Below are 26661 nucleotides of genomic sequence, written 5' to 3' on the forward strand. Positions count from 1 at the left end.
CATTCATCAAACCCCTAACTCGGGGGGGGCCGGGCCCTGGGGAACTACAATTCCCATGAAACACTGCGACCACGCAAGCGTGTCAGCTCGCGCTTCTATACTTTGTTCCATTGGCTGGCCGACTGGACCTGGAATCCTGATTGGCCCATGGCCTGAGGCGACAGATTCCGGAAAGGGGAAGAGCAGCCAATATGGCGGCGGAGCGCGGCGCGGGGCAGCAACAGTCGCAGGAGATGATGGAGGGTGAGCGGCCCCTGTGGGCGACCCGGGAGCGGCGAGCTGGGGGCTGGGCGGGCACGGCCTCTAGTCGGATCGGAATTCGGCCTCCGGCCACAGCCACGAAGCTCTGACAGCTGCCAACATGGCTGGGCAGTGCCGGGGAGGCTCGGAGACGGGAACCCCGGCCCGAGAGCGGTAGCGGCCAGAAGGACCATACCCCGGGGAACAACGTGGCGCGAGCCCGCCCAGGGGGATTGGCGAGAAAGCCGTGGCTATAGGAACCTGGTCTTAAAGCTCCGAGATTGACAGGCGAGGGGGCAGGGAAACTGAGGCTTCAGGCGTGGGGACTGTAAAGTCCAGTTTGTTCACGCGGCATGGATGGAAAAGAGTCTGCTCTGGAAGCGAATGGGTTGTGGCAGAGGGTCGGGTAAAAAAGAGCTCCGGAAATTGATTTTACAAGGCGTTGTCTTATTTTTCTATAGTCTCGAAAAGACTATATTCAACTTTCTTCCTTCAGTGTGTTGGATTATGTCATCGTATACATGTGTAAATACACATGTAACACATGTATATGCTTTTGTATACAGTTGTGTAGATACGTGATCGTTACATGCATGTATGTGAGTGTATGTATTCACACAGACTTGTACATATGTACATGTACTTGCCCCACCTGCTGTAGCATTAGGCGAATCTTAAAAGCCTTTGAAAGACTCCTCTACTTCGGTGAGGATCGCTCACTTCTGGAAGATCACTCACTTTTCGGGGAAGAGTGCTAGGAAAGAGAGTTGCAGAGCAAGGGACAGGGATGTGGAAGAGAAGAGCGGTGAGTTTGAGAGCAGTGATCCCTTTCTGAGATGGGCCCTGAAAAATGACTAGACGTCACCCAGCCTGGGGTCACATGGGGAAGACCAGTATCATTCCAGAGAAAGGAAACCCAGTCAAAAGCAAAGGCGTATGGAAACATGACCTAAATAAAGTCATGCAATGGGGAGTAAGGAGAGCCAGCAAGGCTGCCCAGAGAAGTTCTTAGAGAGACTTGAAGGGAGTCATCCTAGAGGTCTTTTGTTTCTAACCTTTGACTCTTTCTTAAGTGAGGAAATGCTTCTTCTGTCCCCCTCTTCCCTCCTCCAGTACACCTCTCCCCTCCCTCCTCAGTAAAGGGCAAATACAAAAGCCAAGCTTTTCCTCTCTTCCACTCCCACACATGTCATTACCAGCTGGTACTTAGGTTTCTATGGCCCTATGTCTTTTTGGAGATTCGGAGGGTGGGAGTGTTGTTTGGTTTGGTTTGAGAGCCTGGTTTGGTTTGGCCTTGTTGTTGTTTTGTTTTGTTTTTAAAGACGGCCTGTGCGGACCAGGCAGAGCATGTTTTGCCACCTTCTCTATCACTGCTAACCTTTACTCAAGCCTTCCTCCTCTTGATAGAGTTCATTGCCTTTTTGCTAGCCTGTTATACCCAGAGCCTCACAGTCACATTCTTGCACATTATCTCAGGCTCTGGAAGCTTTCTACTGCCCTGAGGATACAGGCACAGGGTGCACCCACTCTCCCTTCTATCCTCTGGCTCCTCCTGAGGGAGGTACAGAGCCTCATTTCCCTAACCCCAGATCACAGGATGTCCTCTTGGTAACTCATAAATTCTCCTACATGCCATAGGCATGAGCTACTACTGTTGTGCCCTTTCTCATTTGGTCCTGAAAGGGGAGGGTACTCTACTAACTCTTCTACAGAGATGAATATCAAGGTTTAGAAAGGATGATCATTTGCCAAAGCCACATCTCATTGCTGCTTTGTTCATAACTCGAAATCTGTTTATTTACTCCAAAAACACTTTGCATTGTTAACTCTGCCCTGTGGTGGTTTAACACCAGCAGTTTGCTGGGAGCATCTGGCGTTTTTGAGACCATCTCATTTTCATTCATTCTGCCCACTGTCTGATTTTAGCTGGTCTTGATTTCTTTTTTTTTTTTTTTTTTTTTTTTCTTTTTTCTTTTTTTCGGAGCTGGGGGCCGAACCCCGGGCCTTGCGCTCTACCGCTGAGCTAAACCCCCAACCCTTGGTCTTGATTTCTTTTGGAATGTGGGGCCTGAAAATTGAACCAGTTTTCTTGGCCAAATGGATAGTGAGACATCAATGAGGGTATGTGGCAGAAGGGTTCCTCTTGTGGTGGACATAACGTCAGATATGAGAGCCGCCTGGAAGGAACTTCAGTACCTGGTGTCAATAGTGTTCCCAATCGTAGATGATCCAGATTTCAGAACACTTGTCAATTCTTGACAAGCTCTTAGAGGGGAAGAATGACATATTAATTGTCTTCATGTGACCTCCCAGTTTCTGTCCCTGTATCTTAAATATTATTGGATGTGGAAGACATTCAAATGTTCATAAAATGAGTTCAGCTATTTTAGAAAAAAGGCTTGCTGACTTACAACTGTTGTTAATCTCTTTTGTGTTCCTCAAATTGTCACATGAAGTAGATGTGAATTGTCACTGATGTGTGGGTTCAGTTGACAGGCGTGTTGAATCTGAAGAATCAGGTGATGAGGAAGGGAAGAAGCATGGCGGTGGCATCGTGGCAGACCTCAGCCAGCAGAGCCTGAAGGATGGGGTAGAACGGGGCGCAGAAGATCCGGAAGGTACTGGGTTTAGTTACTTTGAACTCACCCAGCAGGGCAAGGGTGCTGTTGAAGAATACTGCTCTTTGTACACGGTGTCTCCTCACGGCAGTAGTGGTTTTCCTCAAAGGGTCCCCATAGATTGGGCAAGTGGGGATGCTGGCAGAGGGCTGCCTCAGCAAATGACGGAGTTAGATTTATGAGTACAGTGGATCCATTTCTGCTGAAGGGACAGTTCCAGTACTGATGATGTGTCACCTAGAACAGAGCCAGAAAGTGACTTTTTAACCCTTTCCTCAGAATAACAATTTGAAGAGAGCATGGCCGAGTAGTACTCTGCTTCTGTATCCTGCCGCAGTGACAAGGAATCATTTCTAATCCAACTTCAACATTTCTTCTCTGAGACAGGGTCTCACTGTCTAACCCTGATTGGTCTTGAAATAATTATGTGGACCAGTCAGGCCTCCAACTCAGAAATCTATCTGCCTCTGCCCCTGAGTGCTAGGATTAAGGGTGTGTGCCACCATGACCACATCCACCTCAACATTTATATGGTCTGAGCGTCCCCTGTCGCAGCACAGATGTTGGATAGGAAGTCACTTCATTTGTATGGTCTGAGCGTCCCCTGTCGCAGCACAGGTGTTAGGATAGGAAGTCACTCCATCTGGAACTGGTCTGAGCGTCCCCTGTCACAGCACAGATGTTGGATAGGAAGTCACTTCATCTGGAATGAACAGCTTCCTCTGGTGGTTTTATGACCTCCTCAGCAGTGACCCATGCTTAAGTGTTTGCGTAGAAAATTAGTTTTCGTGGAAAAGAATAGAGAAGACATGAACACAGAAAACTGTACGAGCTGAATTGTTAAGTTCAAAAAATATGGTATTTAATTAAAAATGAGTGTTTAGTTTTACCTGCTTAAAAAGAAAACGCCATTAGCATTGAGGATCTCTTTTAGCAGCAGGCTTGAGGGGAAACTCTGCCTCTTACATTTTCCAGATCTGTGTGGATTTATCAGGTATTCATAATTATGCATTACCTTTATAAAAATAAATTTGAAGAAACATAGCTACTTTTTAAAATAGCATTGTGCACTGTGTGCCAGCAAAGATGATTGGTAACTATGGTAACCAAATTTTAAGGCAAAAGGAGATTACCACAAAAGTACCTACCACAGTTAGTTTGGAACTTCGGAGCTGATGTCTGGAGGTGATGTGGGTGGATAAAGCAAACGGGCTCTGTCACCATTTGACAGTCACTGAAGGGCTGAGGTCTGTGCCACTGAAATATTAGGCAACCCTAAAAGACTTGGAGCATAGAACAGTATGATCCTGGGCTCTGTTTCCTGGCTAATAATGTTATTGTGATGGGACACTCATTGTAAGAAGACTCTAATGTGTGAAAGATGAGGAGAATAAACGCCCAGTGCCAGCAAGAGAGCCCTACTGCAAGGCAGGCTGATTGGGCTAGAGCCCAGCGTGCTTACAGTCCAGCTTGCTTACCTCCAGATGATAGAACATGTAGTAATTCTCTGGGAACATGAATTTCTAGTCCTCAGAGAAACTGGGACTGCTCATAATTTTTTTTCCCTAAGTTTCAGCAAAACATGTTTAAATATGTCAGTCATTACCTCCCTGTATTAACCTTGTGTGTATGTGTGTACTTGTTAACATCAGTGAAGTGTATGTGTGTGCAGGCATGTATATGAGTATGTGTGCATGCAAATGGCAAAAGGCAGTGTCAGAGGTTGTTCCTCGGGCACCGTTGGCCTTGGCTCTCACTGGTCTGGAAATTGCTATTTAGGCTGAGCTGACTGCAGCAAACCAGCATGCTCCGTCCTCTCTGGTGCTGGGATTACAAGTGCACCACCTTGCTCAGTGTTTTCTGTGGGTTCCACAGCTCAAACTCGGGTCCTGTGCTTGCATAAACACTTCACTAACTAAGCTGTCCCCCTACCCACCTACCCCCAACACCAATTTTATTTGTTTTTTATTGCTAGGGCTTGAATTCAAGACCTGAAACAGCTGTGTTATGTCCCCAAACTCAGTCTAAAACACAACTTTGATACATTCAGAAGTTCCCGTTGATAACCTTGTTCTGGATTAACCTGGTATTTCAACAGGAAACTTGGGGCTGTGAACCACATATTCTAAGGGCCTAGGATAGCCCCAGTCCCATCTTCCGGCTCAGTGCCACTGCCAATTGTGACTACGTTTAGTCTTACAGTATCTGACTTGGATGGCAGTGACCTGGCCTCCTTGCCTTCATTGTAATGCCTCTCTTTCAACAACTGAGCTTGCAGACAGTGAGCTACTGCTGTCTTTTGAGAATAAGAGGACTCTTGTAATGCCTTCTTGGTTTTATCTAGTTCCTTTTATTTAACACTAGGTTGGTCGGTATCCTATAAATTATGGGTAAACTATAGAAAACAACATATTTTAATTGGGTACTGTTGATTGTTGTAAAAAAGACATCGTGGAAAGTCAGTGAAGTTAATTCAGCCTTGTGGGGCCAGTTCTTTGTTAAGCTGGTTCCCTGTGCATATTCCTCTCTGAGACCTGCAACGAAGAAGCAAGCTGACCAGCACATAGTATGCTAATGTTTGGAGGAGCCATGGGCTGATGTGTAAGGACGTGTGATGTGTCGAGGGCGTGTGCTGGCTCCACTGCAGATGCAAGTGTCTGTTTGCTCTAGGAAAGAAACAGGAAACACGGGGATGAGGGAAAATAGTAGTGGTAAGAAGGTCAAGGAAATAGAGGAAAGAGGGAAAGAGAGGGGAAGAGAGAGAGAAAAGATCAAAGGGAGAGTGAGTGTGTACTCCCGTGTTCTGGGACAGAATGAAAAGTTTAGACTCAAAAAACAAAAATAAGGGGTTGGGGATTTAGCTCAGTGGTAGAGCGCTTGCCTAGCAAGCGCAAGGCCCTGTGTTCGGTCCCCGGCTCCAAAAAAAGAACCGATAGATAGATAGATAGATAGATAGATAGATAGATAGATAGATAGATAGATAGATAGATAGATAGATAGCCTGTTTTCTTCCTGCACAGTTTCAAGGTTAAAAAGAATCTTAAGAAAAACACCATGAAGCCATGAAGCTAGCAATGGTGGGACATATATCTGTCATCCCAGCACCTGGGAATCTGAAGCAGGAGGATGAAAAACTCAAAGGCCTAGGGCTGGAGAGATAACTTGATGTTTAAGAGCACTGGTAGCTCTTCCAGAGGATGGGGGGTTCAATTCCTAGCACCTATGTCTGCTAACAATCCTCTCGTAACTCTAATTCCAGGGAAAGCTAACACCCTCTTCTGGCCTCTACTGGCCTTGCAAGTGGTGAACTGGTACATATGTAGACAAAACACCCATGCACATAAAATAGATATAAAAAAGTCCAAGACCAGCCTGAGCTACACAATGAGACTCTGTCTAAAAGGGGAAAGAGGGGCAGGCATCCAGTCAAAATAGATAGCTTTATTTGGATACCAATTGGTGTAAACTAAGGAAAGAAATTCTAAGACTACTGGAAAAAATGGGTAACACTTCAGTAGTGGTGGGGGAAGCACTGTTATTCTCAAAGTGTTCTGGGAAATGTATGCACATGTATTTGCATGTAGTTCTCTCAACATCCTAATCGGGTTCTGGTGAAATGAAAATGAGGGGCTTGAATATGAGGCTCTTCACTGCGGCAGGAAGCAGTTTATATCTGGCTCTTGGGTGGATGGTCTCATGAAATCCAAATAGGCTTTTCTGCTGGAATTAGTTCACCAGGCTTCCAGTTGAGAAGTATGCTTAAATTATTCACTAAAGCTCTTTGATCCTGTCTGTTGAGCTCTACTTCACTTTGTTTCCCTCTCTGTCAGAGAAGCATCTGTAGATGCTGGGCTCCTTTCCAGAGCAATAAAAGGCATATCCGAGAACATGTAATATACCCAGCGTGATCTGATTCAAGTGGCCGGATTTATTGCCACAAACAAACGGGAAAGAATACATGGGGGGATAGGCTGCTGACAGCACACACTCCAGGGATTCCATGAAGGCGACAGCCGTGATGGGGACGTGTTTCCCAGCAGTGACTAAGCTTAACTAAGATCACCAAGACTCAGGCAGCCACCCTCCTCCACCTTCCCACCAGGAGCATCAAGCTGGGATTCTTGGGAGATTCAGAGACACACATGGACTTGGAGGCTTTGCTGTCACCCTTCTCATCTCTAGTGTCCCAGCATTTGAAGTAGCCGAACTTCTTCAGTCCTAGGGTAGAGGGGCAACTCTACTAAAACCTGTGGCCATTGACTCATAGAAACAGAGTTGTTCTTTTTCTTTCTTTGTAGAGGAGCATGAGCTGGCAGTGGATATGGAAACCATCAGCCTGGACCGAGATGCAGAGGTAATGCTGCCTGCCTGACCTAGTCTCAGGGGGTGTCTCAGTCAGGTTCCTGTTCCTGCACAACATCAGGACCAAGAAGCAGGTTGGGGAGGAAAGGGTTTATTCAGCTCACACTTCCACATTGCTGTTCATTACCAAAGGAAGTCAGGACTGGAACTCAAGCAGGTCAGGAAGCAGGAGCTGATGCAGAGGCCGTGGAGGGGTGCTGCTTTACTGGCTTGCTTCCCCTGGCTTGCTCAGCTTGCTTTTTTATAGAATTCAAGACCACCAGCCCAGGGAAGGCACCTCCCACAATGGACTGGGTCCTCCCTCCTTGATCACTAATTGAGAAAATGCCTTACAGCTGGGTCTCATGAAGGCATTTCCTCAACTGAGACTCCTTTTTCTGTGATAACTCCAGCCTGTGTCAAGTTGACACATAAAACTAGCCAGTATAGGGGGCATGGTTACAGAGGACCAAACCATCAACTAACCCCAAACCATCAGCTAATCAAACCATCAGCTAACCATCTTTTATAAAGATGATAAATTAGTAATTAGATCACCTAAGCCTCCCTTGATTGTGTTGGTTTCCTGTATCTTTACTATTTTTAATACCAGGAGAGAGAGAGAGAGAGAGAGAGAGAGAGAGAGAGAGAGAGAGAGAGAGAGAGAGAGTGTCCAGTTGCTAGGGGACTGAATTCAGATTGACCACTAGGTCTGTTTTATATAAACTAAAACACTAAATCACAGCTAAACTGAAGAGTGTCTACCTGTCGACTTATGTTTCGTCATTGTCACCTGCCAGTCCCAAGTGGGTCTGCTTAGTGCCCCATCCTCTCCCTTGCCTCCCCATATGGCACTCCTAAGTTGCTCCTGACTAGATCTCCAAGAACTCTGATGGACCTGAGAAAGATTCTTCTATGTTTCAGGATGTTGATCTGAATCACTATAGAATTGGAAAGATTGAAGGCTTTGAGGTGCTAAAGAAAGTGAAGGTGAGAGGGCTCGATCTGTCCTTGCACACAAGGTGACTTGGTAACATTACTCAAGTTGGGTATTATGCAGTCCTTGTTCCCATCCTGTGGGTGGTACTGGCCTCTTATGTCTGTTCTGAATGGGATAGGTGTCTTCCTGTATTTGGGGCTCAAACATGTTTGGGCTCTCAGGCTGCCTCAGTGAGCACTTTCACAGTCTCCTGTCCCCAGCTCACTGCAGTTAAGTTTGCTTCTCAAAATGGAGCCCAGTAAAGGTTCCTTCAGCTTCTAGGACTTGGGTACACTCCAACCCTATTCAATGTCTCCCCACACAGGTGTGCTCAGCATGGGGTCAGCCTGGCTTCCCTTTGGGCCTGTACCTGTCCTCAAGTAGAGGAGGGTAACTCCAGCTTCCCACTCTCACTCCCCTGCCTCCTGAAGGCCAGCATAAACCAGCCCCTGGAGGGTGGCCCTGTGTTCTCCTGAGCCAATGCCAATTCCCTTCCTACCCTCCAGTCACTCTGCCTTCGTCAAAACTTAATTAAATGCATTGAGAACCTGGATGAACTTCAGAGTCTTCGAGAACTGGATCTCTATGATAATCAGATCAAGAAGATTGAGAATCTAGAGGCACTGACGGAATTGGAGTGAGTAGGGGAATCCAGAGGAGATAGGATGGGTTGGGTGGCCAGGTTCCTCAGAATGTACCCACTGCCCGGCTGTAGTCCTAATGGCTGCCTCTAGACCAGTCCTGTCCCGTGCTAGGGCTCCTAAGAGGGAGCAACAGCGTTGTACATGCCGTGAGCACTGAAGGCTCAACTAGGCTGCCCAGGTTCCATTCAGGAATAATGTCAGAGTCAGGAAAGAGGAACTTTAATCCATAACTCCTTTTAAACAACAGTGTCAGCAGCATTTCTGACTCAAGTAGCCAGCTTTACCCAGCTGTAGTCTTATCTGGGCTTCGCTTCTTTGCTGGTGCTGGGTCTTGGTTTTGTTTTTAAGCCCAGGCCGAGCTGAATTCTCTGTAGCTGATGATGATCTGAATCTTGAACCTCAGGCCTCCATCTCTCCAGCACTGGCCTTACACACATGCACCACCTCGCCCAGCTGCTTTGTGATTTTGGTTTGTTTCCGTTTTAGTCTAACACTGCTCAGGCGAACTAGTACAATGCATGGTACTAGGTTCTCCGTGGACACAGGCATAAATGAAACCTGGTTTCTGCTCCTAAGTAAGACCCTAGGAGACAGTGTCTGTGGCCTGCAAGTTGCCTTTACTGCCCTCCAAGCTCCAGGCAGCCTCACGATTCCATAAGATGGCAGCTCCAATGGGAGGCAGTCAGTGAGCGGTGGTGCCACGGTCAGATCCCATCTCCTACTGACTCAAGATCTGGGGTCGGACGCCCCTCTTTTTTTTTTTTTTTTTTTTTTTTTTTTTTTTTTTTTTTTTTTTTTTTTTGGTTCTTTTTTTCGGAGCTGGGGACCGAACCCAGGGCCTTGCGCTTCCTAGGCAAGCGCTCTACCACTGAGCTAAATCCCCAACCCCGTTGGACGCCCCTCTTACTGGGGTTCCAACTCTTATACAGACTGTGTTCATTCAAGACATATTTTGCTTCTTTCTAGGGTTCTAGACATTTCTTTTAATTTGCTGAGGAACATTGAAGGGATTGACAAACTGACACAGCTGAAAAAACTCTTCTTGGTCAACAATAAAATCAATAAAATTGAGAACATAAGCACCTTACAGCAACTGCAAATGTTAGAGCTGGGGTCTAACCGGATCCGGGTAGGTATTGGTCACACATACTATCTCTTGGGAACAGTTCTCTGGGCTCTGTGAATCTTCAGTGGTACACATACAGTATGTGCTTAGCTGAGTTTTCTCATGTTCATATTGTTTAGAGGAAGCAGGGAAATATTTGTTAAGAAAAAATGCTAACTGGAAGCTATTATCAATAAGAACTGTGCTCACCCAACTGGTCTAGTCTGGGAGTTAGCTTTCATTGGCCTTTCATTTATATCATAGTCCTGTGCCAAGCCGGTTCCAGTGCTCCATAAGGTAAGGCAGCCAAGCCCCCATCTGCATCTGAGAAGTGAGAAAGGTGGTCACTTACAGTGACCTGTCATGTGATAAGCAAGTATCCTGCTGCTCAGGTGCCCTAGAAAATAGGACTGGCCCTTCATCCTCTAAATGTGTCCTCTGGCAGGATTTGGTTTGCTGTGTCAGATCCATTTAAAAGTGAAACCATGGGTCAGAATGGAAATGAGAAGTTTGTTTGTTTGTTTGTTTGTTTGTTTGTTTGTTTGTTGAGACATTTCTATATATAGCCTTGGCTGTCCTGGAACTCACTCTGACCAGGCTGCTGGTTTTGAACTCAGAGATCCATCTTCCTCTGCCTCTTGCTGGGATAAACAGCTTGTGCCACCACACCCAGAACAGCAAAACCAGTTCTTTATCAGTTGACGAATAACTACTGGGAAAGTCCCTTCTATCTCAGGGTCATATAGGTGCTGGCCTTGGAGGAGGAGCTGCTGTGCAGAGAAGGGTGGAGTTCCCATGGGCTGACATGAGGGTTTGACATCCTGGTGTCATTGTTGTATGCCTGTCCTCACCCTTCTTGGTTAGTGGCTGAGGCCAGTATTTACAGGTATGTGTCTGCCCATCCCATGTTTGGGGCTCCCACCATTTGGTTTTCAGAAGTACTATACCATGCACTGTGGCCTACCCTTGAGATTCTTCAAGAGCCTCAAGGGCACAGAGCCAGAGCTGAGACATGACTGCAGCAAGGAAGAGAAGTCCATAGTCCCAAAGGCTGTGTAAAGTGCTACACAGGCCAGAGAAACCAGCCAGCCTCTGAGGTTTTTTTTTTTTTTGTTTTTTTTGTTTTTTCTTTTTCTTTTTTTGGAGCTGGGGACCGAACCCAGGGCCTTGCGCTTGCTAGGCAAGCGCTCTACTGCTGAGCTAAATCCCCATCCCCGCCTCTGAGTTTTCAAACAGTCCCAGAGCTCTTTGAAAACATGAAAGTTGACCGGGTAGTAGGCATATACCTTCAGAGGCAGAGGCACGTGAATCTCCGAGCTTAAGGCCAGCCTGGTCTACAGAGCAAGCTCTAGGACCCCCAGGGCTACACAGTGAAACCCTGTCATAGAAAGAAATGAAGGAAAGAGTAAAGTTTGAGCCTGGGAGCAAACCCAGAGGCCAGTCTTCATCCTCCATCATCCCCTCCTTGTCCTTGTGTATATTAGAGAGTTCATTGAAAAGTCCCCAGCCCAGACATCACAGAGAAAGTCTTAGATTGTCTTGTGTTCTAGGCACCTTACTTGGTGTAGGTTTTGAGCCCATAGCAAACATTTAACCCAATGTTCCATCTGTTTGACAGGCAATTGAAAATATCGACACGTTAACCAACCTGGAGAGTTTGTTTCTGGGGAAAAACAAAATTACAAAGCTTCAGAACCTGGATGCACTTAGCAACCTCACAGTCCTCAGTATGCAGGTACCAGACCTCACCAGCCCCAGCTTCTCATTCCCACAGGGCCACCCACCATCCCCAACCTGATTTTCTTCCCTTGGTATGTTTACAATGTGTACTGTTTACAGTCAGTAGGTGACAGAAATAATAGAATCCATAGGCTATATAAACACAAACCCTCTAAACTAAAATCCCTTTTGTTTTTTTACATAATTTATTTTTACTTTTAAGAATTTTATATTGAGAGCTGGAAGATGGCTCAGTGATTAAGAGCTGTTCTCCCAGAGGATCCAGGTTTGAGTCCCAGCACCCGCATGGCTGTTCACTCCAGTCCCAGGGAATCTGACACCTTCTTCTGTCCTCCACAGACACCAGTCATATATGCGATGGAACACAGGCAACACACATTCACAGTAAAACTTAATTTAAAAACAATTTTTTATCCCTGGGCTGGAGAGGTGGTTCAGAAGTTAAGAGCACTGGATGCTCTCAGATAATCCCAGCACTCACATGGCAAATCACAAGTATCTGTAACTGTAATCCCAGGGAACCCTGCTCGCTCTTCTGGTCTCCGAGGGCACCTGGCAAGCATGTGATGTGCAGACAGACTGGCAGGCAAAGGTTTATGCACAGAAAATAGGGAGGGAAAAGAATCTCATTCCATCCCTTCCATAATGAGTAACCGGTGGGCTGCAGGGCATCTTCAGAAGAGAGCTTACCCAGTGCTCAGGTGCCTGGTGAGTAGAAATGTAAAAGCCCTGACTATATATACAGTACAGAGTGCAGACCCTATGGAGAGACTCATGGCGGTTTTTTGTTTTCCTTCCTTCCTTCCTTTCTTTCTTTCTTCCTTTCTTTCTTCCTTCCTTTCTTTCTTCCTTTCTTTCTTTCTTTCTTTCTTTCTTTCTTTCTTTCTTTCTTTCTTTCTTTCTTTCTGTTTTTTAGACTGGGTCTCACCATATAGCTCTGGCTATCCAGTAAAATCAGGCTCTCCAACTTACAAGAGATCGTCTCTGCTTCCCACAGATCTCAGAGATGGGATTAAAGGCAGCACCACTGTCTGTGCCTGCTTCATGCTGAAATGTTTGTTGTTGGTTTTTAAGGTTTTGTTTTTGTTGGGGAGCAGTGGCGACAAATTAGTAGGATCAAACATTGAAGGGATGAAGGGAGATATAACTGGTGTGCTTGGGGTGCCTGGTTTGGTAGGACCCACTCACAGCCAGTCGTGGCAGAGGAAACTTCTTAGACTCTGAGTAGCACAAATGCCTTGCAGACTGCTTTGGAAGAAGCGTTCTTGAACTAGAATTGGGTTGTAAGATATTATAAAAGAAATGAATGATTTGTTTATAAAACAAAAATGTTGGGAGAGAGAGCCTGTTGCAGAAATTCTCCAACCCAAATAAGCCCGTGCAAAGAAAACACAACTCGGTTAATATGAATACAGACAGCATCAGGGCAATTTATATCTGAGGGAGAAAAGGCTTTTAACTGAACAAAGGAGGGAATGTGGGCTGCCCTGGTATTGTTTGTTTTTGATGCTAATTAAGCTTCCTCTAGAGGGACTGCCTAGGACAGGAGTGAATCACTGTTCAGGTGACTTCATCAAAACCTTCTCCCCATTTTAACTTGTAAAATAAAGGTGTTTGGGTAGGGGAAGGGAAGGTGGAGCTGAAGAGTTGGGGGGGGGGGAGAGGGAGGGAGGTGGGGGAGAAGAGAGGAAGAGGAAATGGAAAGAAGATGGAGCCGAAGCCCGTGGCCTGGAGAAACCACAAGTTTATAAGGGATCTCTTAGCTGGGGAATAGAGTAGTGTAGTGGTATAGATCTGCCTGATCTAGGCACGAAACTTGTATTCATATTAATTGAGTTGTGTTTTCTTTGCACGGGCTTATTTGGGTTGGAGAATTTACCGCAACAAGTGGCACCCCACATTGGGCACTACCTATTGTAAAAATATAAAAATGGCTTTCTTTTATCTTGCACTAGTAGGCACCAAAGGGGCACATGGCATCTGCCAGACATTTCTCTCAGTCAACAAAGCGTCTCACCCGCTAAGCTCCATCCCATCTCACACTGTCAATGACTACTCTCTGAGCCCAGCAGCAATCTCTCTACCCATCTAGTTCCCAGGACAGGTTGTTACTACGCCTGTCATACACATCCCAATTCCATGGCGGCCTGGTGTGTCCCACTATCATACACTCTCTTGAACTCATTTAAGTCACCACATGAAAGAACACACCATACAATAACCTCTAATCCAACTGATAAGACATAATTTGCTCATCTAGACAGCACAAAATCCTGTGCACACCCCTCCCTTAAAAATAATCATAACAACCTGTATCTATGCACCAAGAAGAATCTTACCATCTGCCACCCTGTTCTCCCAGCTCTTTCCTCCTCACTTCCCCCCCTCTTCTCTTCTCCCTCCCTTCTAAAACCTCCTTCCTTCCCACCCCCTTCCTTCTCGTGCAATGATAGGCCTCATTTTATTTTGTCTGCCTTCACCTACATAATAACATCAACCTACAGTGGCCCAATGAGTAAAGGTGCTTGTCACTAACCAGGCTTGATGACCTGGGTTCAGTTCCCCAGGTCCCATTTAGTGAGTGGAGAGATGGATTTCTGCAAGATATGGCTCAGCAGTTAAGAGCACTGGCTACTCTTTCAGAGGACCTGGGCCTCAGCACCCACATGGCAGCTCCAACACCCTCTTCTGGCCTCAGCACCAGGCAAACACATGGTGCACAGATGTACATGCAGACAGAACACCCATTCACAAAGAATAAAAGATGTTTTTACTATATTTTTGACATTGTAAAATTGATAGATTAATTCAGTGGTCTAGTGAGATGGCAGAGCAGGTAAAGACTCCTGCCACCGGAACTGACCATGTGGTGGGAGGAGCAGACTGACACCTACCAGCTGTCCCCTGACATCATGTGCATGCCCACCATGGCATGAGCATGGGCACATACACACATAGGATACAAAAACATTTTTTAATCACTTCAAGTAAATCTTCAGATATATCTAAAAAAAAAAAGTGAGATTTTCATATTTAAAAACCCCAATACAACATACCCAAAATGTTATCTTCTTCTCTATTTCCCATTCAGGAACATTTTAAATTTTTTATTCTATTGTTTTTATTTGTGTGTGGATGTTTTGCCTGTATGTGTTACATCACATGTCTATCTGATGGTCTTAGAGGCCCAGAAAAAGGCACTGGATCCCTGGGACTGGAGTTGCAGATGACTGAGCAGCCATATGGATTCTGGGAATGGAACTCAGGTCCTCTGGATGAACATCCAGTGTTCGTAACCACTGGACTATTTCCACCCCACCCTACCCCTCAGCACATTTTAAATAAAATACCTACCTGTTCTTAGGATTTTCAGGATAAATAGGAAACTTCGTTTCTAAAGCCATTGTGTTTCTAAACTTCTGTGTAGCTGACAGCTCTTTCTTTTTCTTACTCTTTTACCATCTTTATGTGTGTGGTGTGAATATGCGTGTAGTCATGCATATGTGTGTGTGCATGCAGAGGCCCCAGATTAAAGTAGGGAATTATCCTTGTTCACTCTTCTACCTTATTCATAGAGTGGGTCTCTTAGTCAAACCAGAGCTAACTGATAGGACTTGTTTTGCTGGCCATCTCGCTGTGGGGAGCTTCAGTCTCTGACCTTCCAAGGTTGGAATTACAGGCAAGCTGCCACACTCACCTGGCATTTTTGTGGGTTCTGGGAGTTCTCAAGCTTGAGTGGCAAATCTGCTCAGCCCCAAGGTTGACACTTCTTAACTGTTTTTACAGAGCAACCGGCTAACAAAGATCGAAGGTCTACAGAACTTGGTGAACCTTCGTGAACTATACCTCAGCCACAATGGCATTGAGGTTATCGAAGGCCTGGAGAACAATGTAAGAGCCAGTGGTCTGAGGGAAATAAAGGGAGGTGGAGAGGGAGGGGCTGGTGTTGGAGTTCATTGCCCTTTAGGCCTGGCCTAAGGTGGACACACTGCCTTCAGAATGTAAGCAAAGGGCCAACCTGTCATATGCCTGTGGGTTTTCAACACAGGTATTACAGACACCCGCCTAGGGCAGCTCACTGCACATCCACTGACTACTCTATCTAGGCCTTTGGGTGATTTGTATCACACAGATGGCTAACACAGGTATCATCAGCTCTGTCCTTCCCATTCATCCTGGCCACTGAGCTTCCTGCCCTGCCTCAGCCTCCTCCCAGCCTGTGAAGGCCATAGGATGAGCTCAGCTCTGCTGCTAAGAAGGAAGAACGTGTCTCTTCCCCTGTCTGCCTCCTGGAATCCAGAAGCCTAAAGGCTTCTTCCTCTTCCTCTTCCTCTTTTCCTCTTTTCCTCTTTTCCTCTTTTCCTCCTCTTCTTCCTCCTCCTCTTCTTCTTCCTTCTCTTCTTCCTCCTCCTCCTCCTCCTCCTCCCACTGCCTTTCACCAACCTGTGCCACTCCTCCCACCCACCTGCAGCTTCCCTTCAGGAAGAGCCGCACACTTACAGTTGCCTTTGGCCTTACCTGTTTTTCCTCCAAGTATGATTCAAGACAAATAAAATATTTTTTCTTGTTCAATTTTACTGGAATTGTTTTGTTTTCTTTAGGGGGAACGTTTTTATTTGGTTGGTTTGTTCTGATAAATTGTCCCCAAGTGCAGCAAGATTGGTGTCAGGCTCTTGCTCTTGGAAGTGAAGCATCATCCCTCAGACCCCAACACAGGTTCCCCTGCCCTTTGTGCCTCAGTCAGGGCTGGGTTATGTCAGTTGTATCATTCTGGAGGAAAACCAGTGTTTTGGGTTTTAACATCATATATACAAGAATTTTCAGAAAAGCTAAAACTTGTCTTTGACAATTTGGTAACCTTCCTTTAAATTAAATTAAAGATTTATGCAGTGTGTGAAGCCAGGTGTGATAGCACACACCTGTAATCATAGCACTTGCATGGTGAAAACAGAAGAATCAGAAGTTCAAGGCCTTGCACATGCATAAGACATGTCACAGGGACCAAGTAACATACGAAGGTGGCATTCTAATACATATGGACTCATTGCTGTTGGCATGTGTGCCTCTGTGCTTGTGTGATACTTTTGTAGGATTGGAGGCAGGAAGAGTGTTACTGTGGAACCTTCAAGGGACTGGGAAGCCACAGATGTGACACTTTTTAATCAACAGCTACTGGCTATGTTTGAATTTGTTCTTGTTTTAATTTCCATTAAAACTTGGAAAGACTTGGAATAAATACACCAGGAATGCAGTAGAAGACAGGGACCATGAATCTAAGTGCTGGGGAGGCCTTGAAGTAAGAAAGGGAGGGAATAGTAAGTAGGCTCCCAGCCACTGCAAGATTCCATGGAGTCTAGCGGGGGAAATCCCAGTTTCTTAACACATAGTGGCAAGCAGTGTAAGCTATGGTAAAGTTAATCTTGACTATGAGATTGTTCCTCTGTTGAACCTTAAAACTATAAACTTGAAACCAGTTATCCAAGCTGAGCTGATATGTTTCAGACAACATCTGACATGCACTTTAGAGCATATCATAAAACTCAATGTTGTAAACTAGATGGTGGTAACACATGGCAGTACTCAGGAGACAGAGGCAGGCAGATCTCTGAGTTTGAGACTAGCCTGATCTACAGAGCTGGTTCCAGGACAGTCAGACTACCCAGAGAAATCCTGTCTCAAAAAAAAAAAAAAAAAAAGAAAGAAAGAAAAAAGAAAAGAAAAGACAGACAGAGAAAGAGCGCACACTGCTGTGTCTTGCAGGTATCCACAAACATTCCTCTGTTGCTAAAGTTATACTTGCCCTTGTTGCAATCATTCCTTCTAAGTCCCAGCAGTTCTCAACGTGGCCTTTCTTCAATACCTAGGCCTTCCTGGCATTGCCCCAGGTAGCTTTGTCCCAGACAGGAAGGTCTGTTATTCCCACCTCCTCTGTGCCTGGTGTATCTTAGCCTACTGAAGAGAGGAGCTCCACTGTAGGGTAATCTGGCACTGTGTATTTCCTCATTAAATAAAGACATGCTACCACGATAGTCCTTCATTCCTTCAAAGCTCAGGATCACTGCCCTTCCCAGACTACAAGAGGAGCAGGGGTCTCACTGGGGTCCTCTGTGGTTTTGAGACCCTCAGACTGACAGAAATTTCAGAGACACTGAGAGCCTCAAGAGGTTTTGAGCAGAAACACTGAAATCAGGTCCAGCTGGGGAAACCTCAGGAAGTGGGTAGGTGGCATCAACCTGAGACTCATCAAGGCCAACCCAGGCAGAGAAGGTGTCTGGCCTGCAGCCTGCAGCCTGCAGCCTGCAGCTCAGCTCAGCTCCACACTGTTGCATGTGCTTGCATGCTGCTCTGGAACTCTAATAATAAGGAAATATTTTCTTATTTTAGAACAAACTCACCATGTTGGATATTGCATCAAATAGAATAAAAAAGATTGAGAATATCAGCCATCTGACAGAACTGCAAGAATTCTGGGTAAGTTCTAATCTTCTCTGGCTCAGTGAGTCCCGTTGAGCAAACCATGTGCATCAGTGCAAGCCTGGAAGCCTGGATGCTCAGTGAACCGTGCATGTGTTCTGGGGATCAGACTCAAGTTATTAGCAAGTATTTTAACCATTGAACTTTGTAAACATCCCCACCTTCACATTTTTGAGTACAGTATGATAAATATGTATTTTTTTTTTCTTTTGAGTAAGATCTTCCTCTGTAGCCCTGACCACTCTGGAACTCTCTGTGTAGACCAGGCTGACATCCAGTGTAGACACAGGGATCCACCTGCCTTCACCTCTCAAATGCTGGGATTAAAGGCTTGCACCACTATGTACAGCTGAGCTTTTTAAATCTGTAAATTTATAGTTTTTGTGAAATACAAGAAAAAAAAGAAAAGAAAAAAACAAGTTTATTTCCCTCTGAAATTGTTCTAGTCCTTCCCAACTCTTAATTTCTTGTAAAACTGTAAGTATGCATGTGCTAGTCCTTTGGTAAGAAGATCATAGCACGCCTGTTACTCATCCCACTCCTGTCCTCAGGTTCTGCTCTGGCTGAGCCTCAGTTCCCATGGTTCCTATTGCTCTGTCTTCAAGATCTTGTTTTCCCTCTGAAGTACTCAGTCTGCTGTTAAGCTCATTAATTAACTACTTACATTTTAAAGGACTTACGTATTTATTTGTGTTTATATGTTTTTATAGTACGTATGTGGCACAGAAGCAGGAAGAGGGTATCTATGCCCTCCTCTGTTGTCTTTTGCCTATTTATTTGAGGCAGAGTTTCTACCTGAACCTGAGTCTGGCCTTTTCTCAATCAGTTAGACTGGAAACTAGCAAGCCCCAGCGATCCCCTGGTCTTTTCCTCCTTTGGAGTTGGGGTTAGGTAACACCCAGGATAACTGACTTGTTACTTAGGGTGTGGGCGCCATTCTTATGCAGCAAGCACTCTTAATGCTGAGCCACCTCCCAGCCCTTGCTACCCCTCTTCTCAGTATAACTGACAAAGACCACATAAGAGAGGAGGGGTTTGGGGGAAGGGGGTTGTTTATTTGTTTGCTTGGGTTTTTTTGGTTTTTGGTTTTTGGTTTTTTGTTTGTTTGTTTTGTTTTGTTTGTTTTTTTTTTTTTTTGTCTCAGAGTTTAAAGGAGCACAGTCTGTCATGACAACAGGATAGACTCTGGACCCTTCATATCTGGGAAGGCTAGGAAGAACGAAGAGAGGGTCTGATGGTATTGTTTTTCACCTTTTTATTCAGTCCAAAGTTCTAGCTGGAGGGATGATACTACCCACATTCAGGGTAGGGATTCCTTCCTTTGGAAATCCCCTCAGGACACCCCCAGAGGTCTATCTCCTAAGTGATTCTAAATCCAGTTGCACTGACAATGAAGGTGGCCATCATGCTTTTGCAGTGGATTTGTGTTAATAGTTGTATTTTCAGCTTCTTGAGAACATAGTGTTAAGATTTTTTTTAGTTGCGTGTATGTATCTATGTCTGAGTATGAATTAGGCACACATGAGCACCTGTGCTCATGGAGGCCAGAAGATGGTATTGGCTTCCTGGAGCTGAAGGTTTAGGGGATATGAGCCACCTGCTAGGACCCAAGTTCAGACCCGAGTCATGACTCCAGGCTATATGTTGTTTTTCATAGATTGGATTTCTCTTCTCATTAGATTTTTATGTTTCTTGTCATCCCTTCTTTGTACAGCTAGTAACTTCTTGTGTGTTGAATGTTATAAAACTAACCAGTTGCATATCTGCATGCTACTTAGAATGTCCAGTTATAATCTGGACCTAGGAGGGATGGCACAGGACCCCAGGGGTCTACTCCTATCCCTTCCCCTTGCCACACTGGCAAAGTAGACATCATGCTTTCTAAAATCTAGAGCAGGAAAGGAAAGCCTGGTATGTCAGTCTGGTTGCTGCTGACACCCCCTCTGACAGCAGACACCACCAGCAAATGAATGGATCATTTGCTTCTCTTCTCTGCATTGCCTATGCTGGCCTCACCCACTGGGCCTCTCAAGACTGCTGCTCTGAAGAGTGGAGCAGACACCAGCCTTGGTTCTCCTATCACCCTACATCCTTCTTGGTGGCCTTCGCTTCTTCTACTTCTACTGTGCACCTCAGGAGTGCTCCAGCATTGAGTTTTCATTTCCTCTCTCCTTGGCAGCCCTATTCAGTCTCACAGATTTAAATGTCACCACTCTGCTCCTGGCAGCCAAGTTTCTCTTCCTGGCTCAGGGTCTTCCTACATCCAGCTGTCTACTCTTGTGCTGAGCCATCACCCAAATAGGACAAGTCCAAGCGTGAGATCATGGGTTGTCCCCACAGTCCCTCCACTTGTCTCAACCTCACTGGACAGTGGCTATCCTTCCAGGTCCTCAGACCAGCAGTCTTGGCATCCCCTATACGTCGCCTTTCCATGAACCAGATCCACTCTAACATTTAAATGCATTTAAATCTCTGCCTTCAAAATACATCCCAACCCCATGTCCTTCCCACCTTTGCCGCTGCCACCTGGCCCAAGCCACCAGCATCCTTTCCCTGTACTGTCCGAATGGCCTTCTGACTTGGAACTCTGCATGTACTGTTCAGATAAGATCCTCGTGCTTGATTTGTCTGTACATATACTAAATTTTGAACAATACAGAGATTAGCATGGCCCCTGTGCGAGGATGACACACAAATTTATGAAAGATTCCATATTTTATTGTGTATGAGTTAATAAATAGATAGAAACTAGAGGAAAAAACATAGAGACCCTCCTGGAACAAAACCTACATTTAGGAATAGAAGTCAGATTTCCCCAAGATTCCCTCAGTGCCTCTCACTGCTCTGTTGTCGATCCTCTCTCTGCCTTTTCCCACAAACATCATCACTCTGCCCAATCCCCAATTTCCTCAGGGCGTCACACATGATAGGGCCTCACAAATCATCGGTACAAAAGCGTCACTCTCAGGACCTATACTGACCAGGTGCTTCAAAACCAAAGAATGTGCCTTGTCACACCCTGTGGACAGTGGAGTCTCAGGGCAAGTGCCGAGAAGCTCTTAAATGGAAAGTAATCATGGGTCTTGAGATGCCCCCTCTACTGCATTCTCAGTCATGACCTTTACCCTGGCAGCAGTCCTCTGCTTCCCTTCTGTTTAACATGTGAAAACACTGTCCGTGTTTTCCACACATACAGACATGTGTGTCACCTTAGATTATGTTCCGTCCAGCTCTGGCCGTGGTAAGTTCTCAGAGTAGAGAGGTTACTTTCTCAGGCGTGATAACCCTGCTGCTTCCTGCAGTTGTTTGATGCAGATCCTGCAACCTGGAGTATCTACAGACAGGACTTTTGACTCTATGTGGGCAGAATGAGGCTGCAGTCAGAGTCCCAGAGTTTGAAGCTAGACTGGCTGTTCTGTTTGGGCTGTTGACCTAGCAGCTTGCCCTGACATTTAGCTTCTATTCTATCTTCAGACCCCTAAGCACAGTAGACTACATCCACCCTAAGAGGCCTGAGTATCAAAGTGCACGCCGCTCAACAGCTACAGTTAGGGGGATCATGTTGGTGCTAAGTCAGCCATGCTACCTACATCACAGAAAGTAGCACACTCAACTGATTAGTAGTGATTTTTCTCTGTTCCATAGAACAAGCCTTTGGTTAAAGATTTTCTAGCATACCACAGGTCCATGCCTAGGTGGGTGTTTTGCTAAAGGAGCCCTTCCCAAGTCTCTGCCTCAGCACTTAGTCAGACTGGAAAATGGGTTTACACAGTTCTATCTGGTACTGTAGGTTCTCATCCAGGGTAGCTTCGTCTCAAGAATTGATCCCAACCTGAAGTCACATGTATCCATTGGACAGATGAAAGTCAGTCAGCTCAGTCTCATCTTGATGGCACATTTGAGAAGGGAGGGCACTCTCCTGTCAGGCTCACCCCTTCCAGATGGGCTGGCAAAGATGAAACTGAATCCTGCAGCTGAGTTCTCAGCCCACTGCAGGGTCCAGGGTTCCTCACCTGCTCTTGACAGTGTTGTTCAGCTATGGGTGGTCTTTACACACTGACAGTGGAAACATCTCAGAAACACACCACAGAGGCGATCTCAGAGTCATGCTTAGAGTAGAGCAGCCTCAAGTTAGCTGTGTTATAGTCAACGAGGCCTCAGCCTTGGCAACCGTTGGTGAGCTCAGGTGTGTAGGGAAAGTAGCCAAAGAAGCCTTAAGTTTCAGACCGGCTTGAGGGCTGGGACATGTGCAGTCAGCACTGCTTCAGCTCTTCTCTAATGAACTTAGTTGCAGCAGTCTGACTCCAGTTACTGTGAGAGCAGGAATAGTTTCTCAAAGTGCTGCAGGAAGTGCTGAGTGCTGATGGAAGGAGAGTGCTGTGAGAGATTGGGCTAAGACGGTAGTGATTTAATGACTCCTGTCTCATGTCTGAGATCCTGTAACATAGGGGCTAGAACCAATCACTGATGGCTTTTTCCACATGTTTTCCCTCAGATGAATGACAACCTCCTGGAGAGTTGGAGTGACCTTGATGAGCTGAAGGGTGCCAGGAGTCTGGAGACTGTGTATCTGGAGCGTAACCCCCTGCAGAAGGATCCACAGTACCGGCGGAAGGTCATGCTGGCCCTACCCTCTGTGCGGCAGATCGACGCCACGTTCGTCAGGTTCTGAGCCCTTCTTGCGCCTCACCTGGTCCCTCTCCTCAAAAGAACTTCCCAGCCACGGTTTTTTAATCTACCTATTGCTCCTGACGTCGTCACTCTACCAACAGTCACAACCCAATGGCAATAATCAGGCACTGGCACTACCCGGCCTGTGATACTTCACACCATTTGGAGATGCCAACACTATTAAACCTTGCCACGCGGTCTTCCTGGTGAATCGCTGACAGTTATTGTAGCCATGGAGAGAATGCAGGACATGTTACAGTCACTTGCCCCTCCTGTTTCTATGTCCTTAGCTTGGTGGGCACTCTGGGCCGCCCCGGCAGACCTTCAAGTTGGTTTGCAAGGTTTAAGTAGTCATGACCTACAACAGCACACTGGATAGTCTTTCAAACCAATTTTGGAAAGAAAAAAATTTTTTCTTTGCCAATTTTGAAAAGAAAAGATTATACTTTTTCTTTTTTGGAGTAAAGATGGTCCAGTGTGGGAAGCTATAATCCCTGGTGCCCTTCCCACATGAGGGAGGCTGAGCACAGCACACTGGGCACCATGTGACCTTATTCCCGCTTGGTAAAAGCTGAGATATGGAGAGCTTCATTCCGTATCACCCAGCTATGTGGACCTAAGTGATATCAGAAACGTACATGTCTGAGCTCTCGGCCACTGGGCACTAGTCACATGGCTCCTGCACTCACCCCTCATCCTCTGGCTGTATGTAGATGAAATGTCTCTGAGCAAACTCCTAGGGTGTAAATCTGATGCTGCAAGAGCATTGTCCTCCCTCTGCGCCTCAGACTTCCTTCCATACAGTAAGCACTAACTATGGTCACCAAAGACCCCTGAGCTTCCAGGGTTCTATTCTGTACTGTCCCAGATGGGGCCACTAACTGCCACATGTAGCAATTACTATTCATATTTAATCCATTGGATTTATTCATCTCTTCATTTGTGCTCACACTTCATCTGCTCAGAGGCCGCATATCATGGAAGGCATCTATTTCTGCCATCATAGAAGGTTCTGGAAAACACTGCTCTAGACTGTTTAGTAGTAGGGGGAATGGCTTGCATTGAGCTGTGAAGCATGTGACCAGGTGTCCAAGCTAACCAGTTAGCCAACTGCCCAGGAGTTTGTAATGTCAGAATGCTTTCATGGGATTTAACATCCGTTTCTGATTCTAATTCTCACCAAAATAAACCGTATGATCTGGATCTGTGCACCATCTCCCTAACAAGAGTAAGCTCTTAGCATGGACCATTGGGCGGAGCAGCATGCAGCCCTGAGAACATTGTGCCATATCCCTGGGATTGTCCAAGCACTATTCATGTCAGAGCAAAAGAAAAACACCTTAGACACACAAGGACTGAAATGTAGGTGTCCTTGCTGCAGTCACTCATAGGAAGCCCACACCTGCATGGGCTTCCGTAGAGCGAGACGTAATGTAGAGGGAGTGACAGGCAGCAGAGCCTCAGCCGCTCAAGGATGTCCCTGCAGCATTCAGTTGTAGGAGAGCCCTGCCAGGTAGATGGAATGGATGAGGGAATATCTCCAAATGAATTGAAATTCTGGAATTAGGAAAAAATGTCAAAAAATTATTCCTTAAAACAGGAAGAATCTCCAGAATCTAGAAATGGCTGAAAGTTCTCAGTTATGATCGGTAGAAAATGCCCCTGAAAATCTTGACAAATGCAGGACAGAAGTAAAACCACTGCTCTTGTAGAAGAGCATGCATGCAAAGGTCTGAAATCCAGGACTACTGACACTTCACCAGGAATGCTTTGTCTCAGGAATGAATCCAGGGATGGCTAGGAGCAGGCAGGACGGCCTGGGGTGCAGGCCTATAATCCTGTTTTCTCGTCTTCTCTGGAGGCTGAGGGAAGAGGATGAAGGTTTAAAGCATGCCTTAGCTACAGTGAAACCGAGGCCAGCCTCAGCAACCTAGTGAAACCCTATCAGAAAGTAACAATGGGGCTGGGAGGGTAGCTGAAGAATAGAACACCTGCCTAGCGTTTAGAAGACCCTGGGTTCAATTCCTAACACAGGAGGAGGTAATGTAAGCAGAACCAGAATTTACATAAATCACCACTCAAAGCAGTAAAAGAAAAAAAAAAACCCATCAATCAGTTGTATATATCCCTGGATTTCTTTTCAAGGAAAAACATTATTATTATTATTATTATTATTATTATTATTAGCATTAGCATTAGCTCGATGCATGATGTCTGTGTGTGGGTGTGGGCACATATGTGCTGTGGTGCAGCATGAGGACAGACTTGTAGTGTTTTCTCCTTCCTCCTCATGTGGGTTCTAGGAATTGAACTAGGTTGTCAGGCTTGTGCTGCAGTTTGCCATCTCATTGGTTCTGTATTCCTGGACTCTAGCATTTTTATTTCTTTATAAATAAAAAGATATCTTAAAGCTGGTAGTCTGATAGACTTGAGCTGTGGGGAAAGGCAGGCCAGTGGGTAAGAAAGTTCGCTCTGCAAACCTGGGAACCTGAGTTCAAATCCCCATCTCCCACGTAAAAACTGAGCAAGGTTGCAATCCTATATATAACCCTAGGAGAAGAAGCCAGCTCAGTGGCAAAGTGTGTGCTTAGTATATGAAGGCCCTGATACCATTGCCAAGGGTTGGGGGATTATTGAAAGTGAAGGCAATTTCTCCATTGGGTTACACACTATTATTTTTTATTGTCGCTGTGATAGAATACCTTGAGGAACCAGGAAGGAAGGGTTTAGTCTGACCCATGGTTCAGTGGATATAGTGCCAGCATGAGTAGCTTCCCACTGCAACAGTGAGAACTAACATGTACAGCCAAGAGGCTAAGACCCAACCAGGGGTCTCCTGTCAGTGGCCCACTGCCAGCTAGCTTCCGTGTCCTAAAGGTTCTACAACCTTCCAAGATAGCACCACCAACAGGGGACCACATAGTCAAATGGGTAAACCTCTGGTTACATTTTGCCTTCCAGCAGTAACACACACAACACAGTGCAGGAGGGCACACACAAGCTACCACACTGCATTTCATCAAATCTGAACACCATGTATTGTAAGATACTGTTACTTTATGAACACTCAGGAAACCTTCCCAAATAGTTGTGCCTCTAGACCTACCTTAGTTGTAGAACATATGCTCGGTCCAGAGATATCGAAATGTGGAAAATAAATCAAACTATATAAATGCTAGCACTAAAAACTACACTGAAATAGAAATGTTTTGTTCAGAAAGCAAGCAAACATATTGACACAAGGAATGTTTACAGCAGGCAGGCAGCAGATCTGTTGTGTAGGTTAAGTAACTGGTGAAGCATAGAACACTTGGATAGAAATTATTTTCACTTTCTCTCCAAGGAAGGAAAAACAGTGAGACGTATTAGCTACCTGATAAAAGAGCCATCATTAAGAAAAAAGGGCCCCTCTGAACAAAAGTCACATTAAAAACAATCAGTAAAGTAGAAGTTACCCTATGTGTGAGAGGTCGTGATTTAATGTATGGGGTACCTACAGTCCAATAAAAAAGTCAGGCCATCCAGATAGCTTAAAAGGTAAAGGCCCTGGCCACCAATCCTGACAAAGTTTTATCTTCGAGATCCATGTGGTGAGAAGAGAGAACCAGCTCCCAAGAGTTGTCCTCTGACCTCTACAGATCCTCTGGCATGCACACACACAAAAAGTGTAATTTTTTCTTAATTAAAAAAAGTCAGGGGCTGGAGAGATGACTCAATGGTTAAGAGCACTAAATGCTCTTCCAAAGGTCCTGAGTTCAACTCCCAGCAACCACATGGTGGCTCACAACCATCTGTAATGAGATCTGATGCCCTCTTCTGGTGTGTCTGAAGACAGCTACAGTGTACTCA

General features: G+C 45.6%; 1 protein-coding gene and 1 non-coding gene across 3 annotated transcripts; both read left to right on the forward strand.

The window, feature by feature from the left end:
* Nucleotides 1–104: 104 nt before the first annotated feature.
* On the forward strand, nucleotides 105–25222 carry Ppp1r7 (protein phosphatase 1, regulatory subunit 7). Of its 2 annotated transcripts, NM_001009825.2 has the most exons (10): nucleotides 130–243; nucleotides 2730–2858; nucleotides 7157–7212; nucleotides 8124–8189; nucleotides 8685–8815; nucleotides 9789–9951; nucleotides 11546–11662; nucleotides 15454–15558; nucleotides 18052–18138; nucleotides 22637–25222. In NM_001009825.2, the coding sequence occupies exons 1-10, from the start codon at nucleotides 192–194 to the stop codon at nucleotides 22811–22813; spliced, it is 1083 nt and encodes a 360-aa protein (NP_001009825.1). In that variant the 5' UTR covers nucleotides 130–191; the 3' UTR covers nucleotides 22814–25222. The 2 variants fall into 2 exon arrangements, with proteins under 2 accessions (XP_008765584.1, NP_001009825.1); XM_008767362.4 differs by lacking the exons at nucleotides 18052–18138; nucleotides 22637–25222 and adding an exon at nucleotides 15800–17388 and having other exon boundaries at nucleotides 105–243.
* Nucleotides 20757–20860, forward strand: LOC120094986 (U6 spliceosomal RNA). Its single transcript, XR_005489652.1, has one exon. It is a non-coding gene; the product is annotated as a U6 spliceosomal RNA (small nuclear RNA).
* Nucleotides 25223–26661: the final 1439 nt, after the last annotated feature.

This window comes from Rattus norvegicus, chromosome 9 (genome assembly GCF_036323735.1).
Source record: "Rattus norvegicus strain BN/NHsdMcwi chromosome 9, GRCr8, whole genome shotgun sequence".
NCBI classification, from domain to species: domain Eukaryota; kingdom Metazoa; phylum Chordata; class Mammalia; order Rodentia; family Muridae; genus Rattus; species Rattus norvegicus.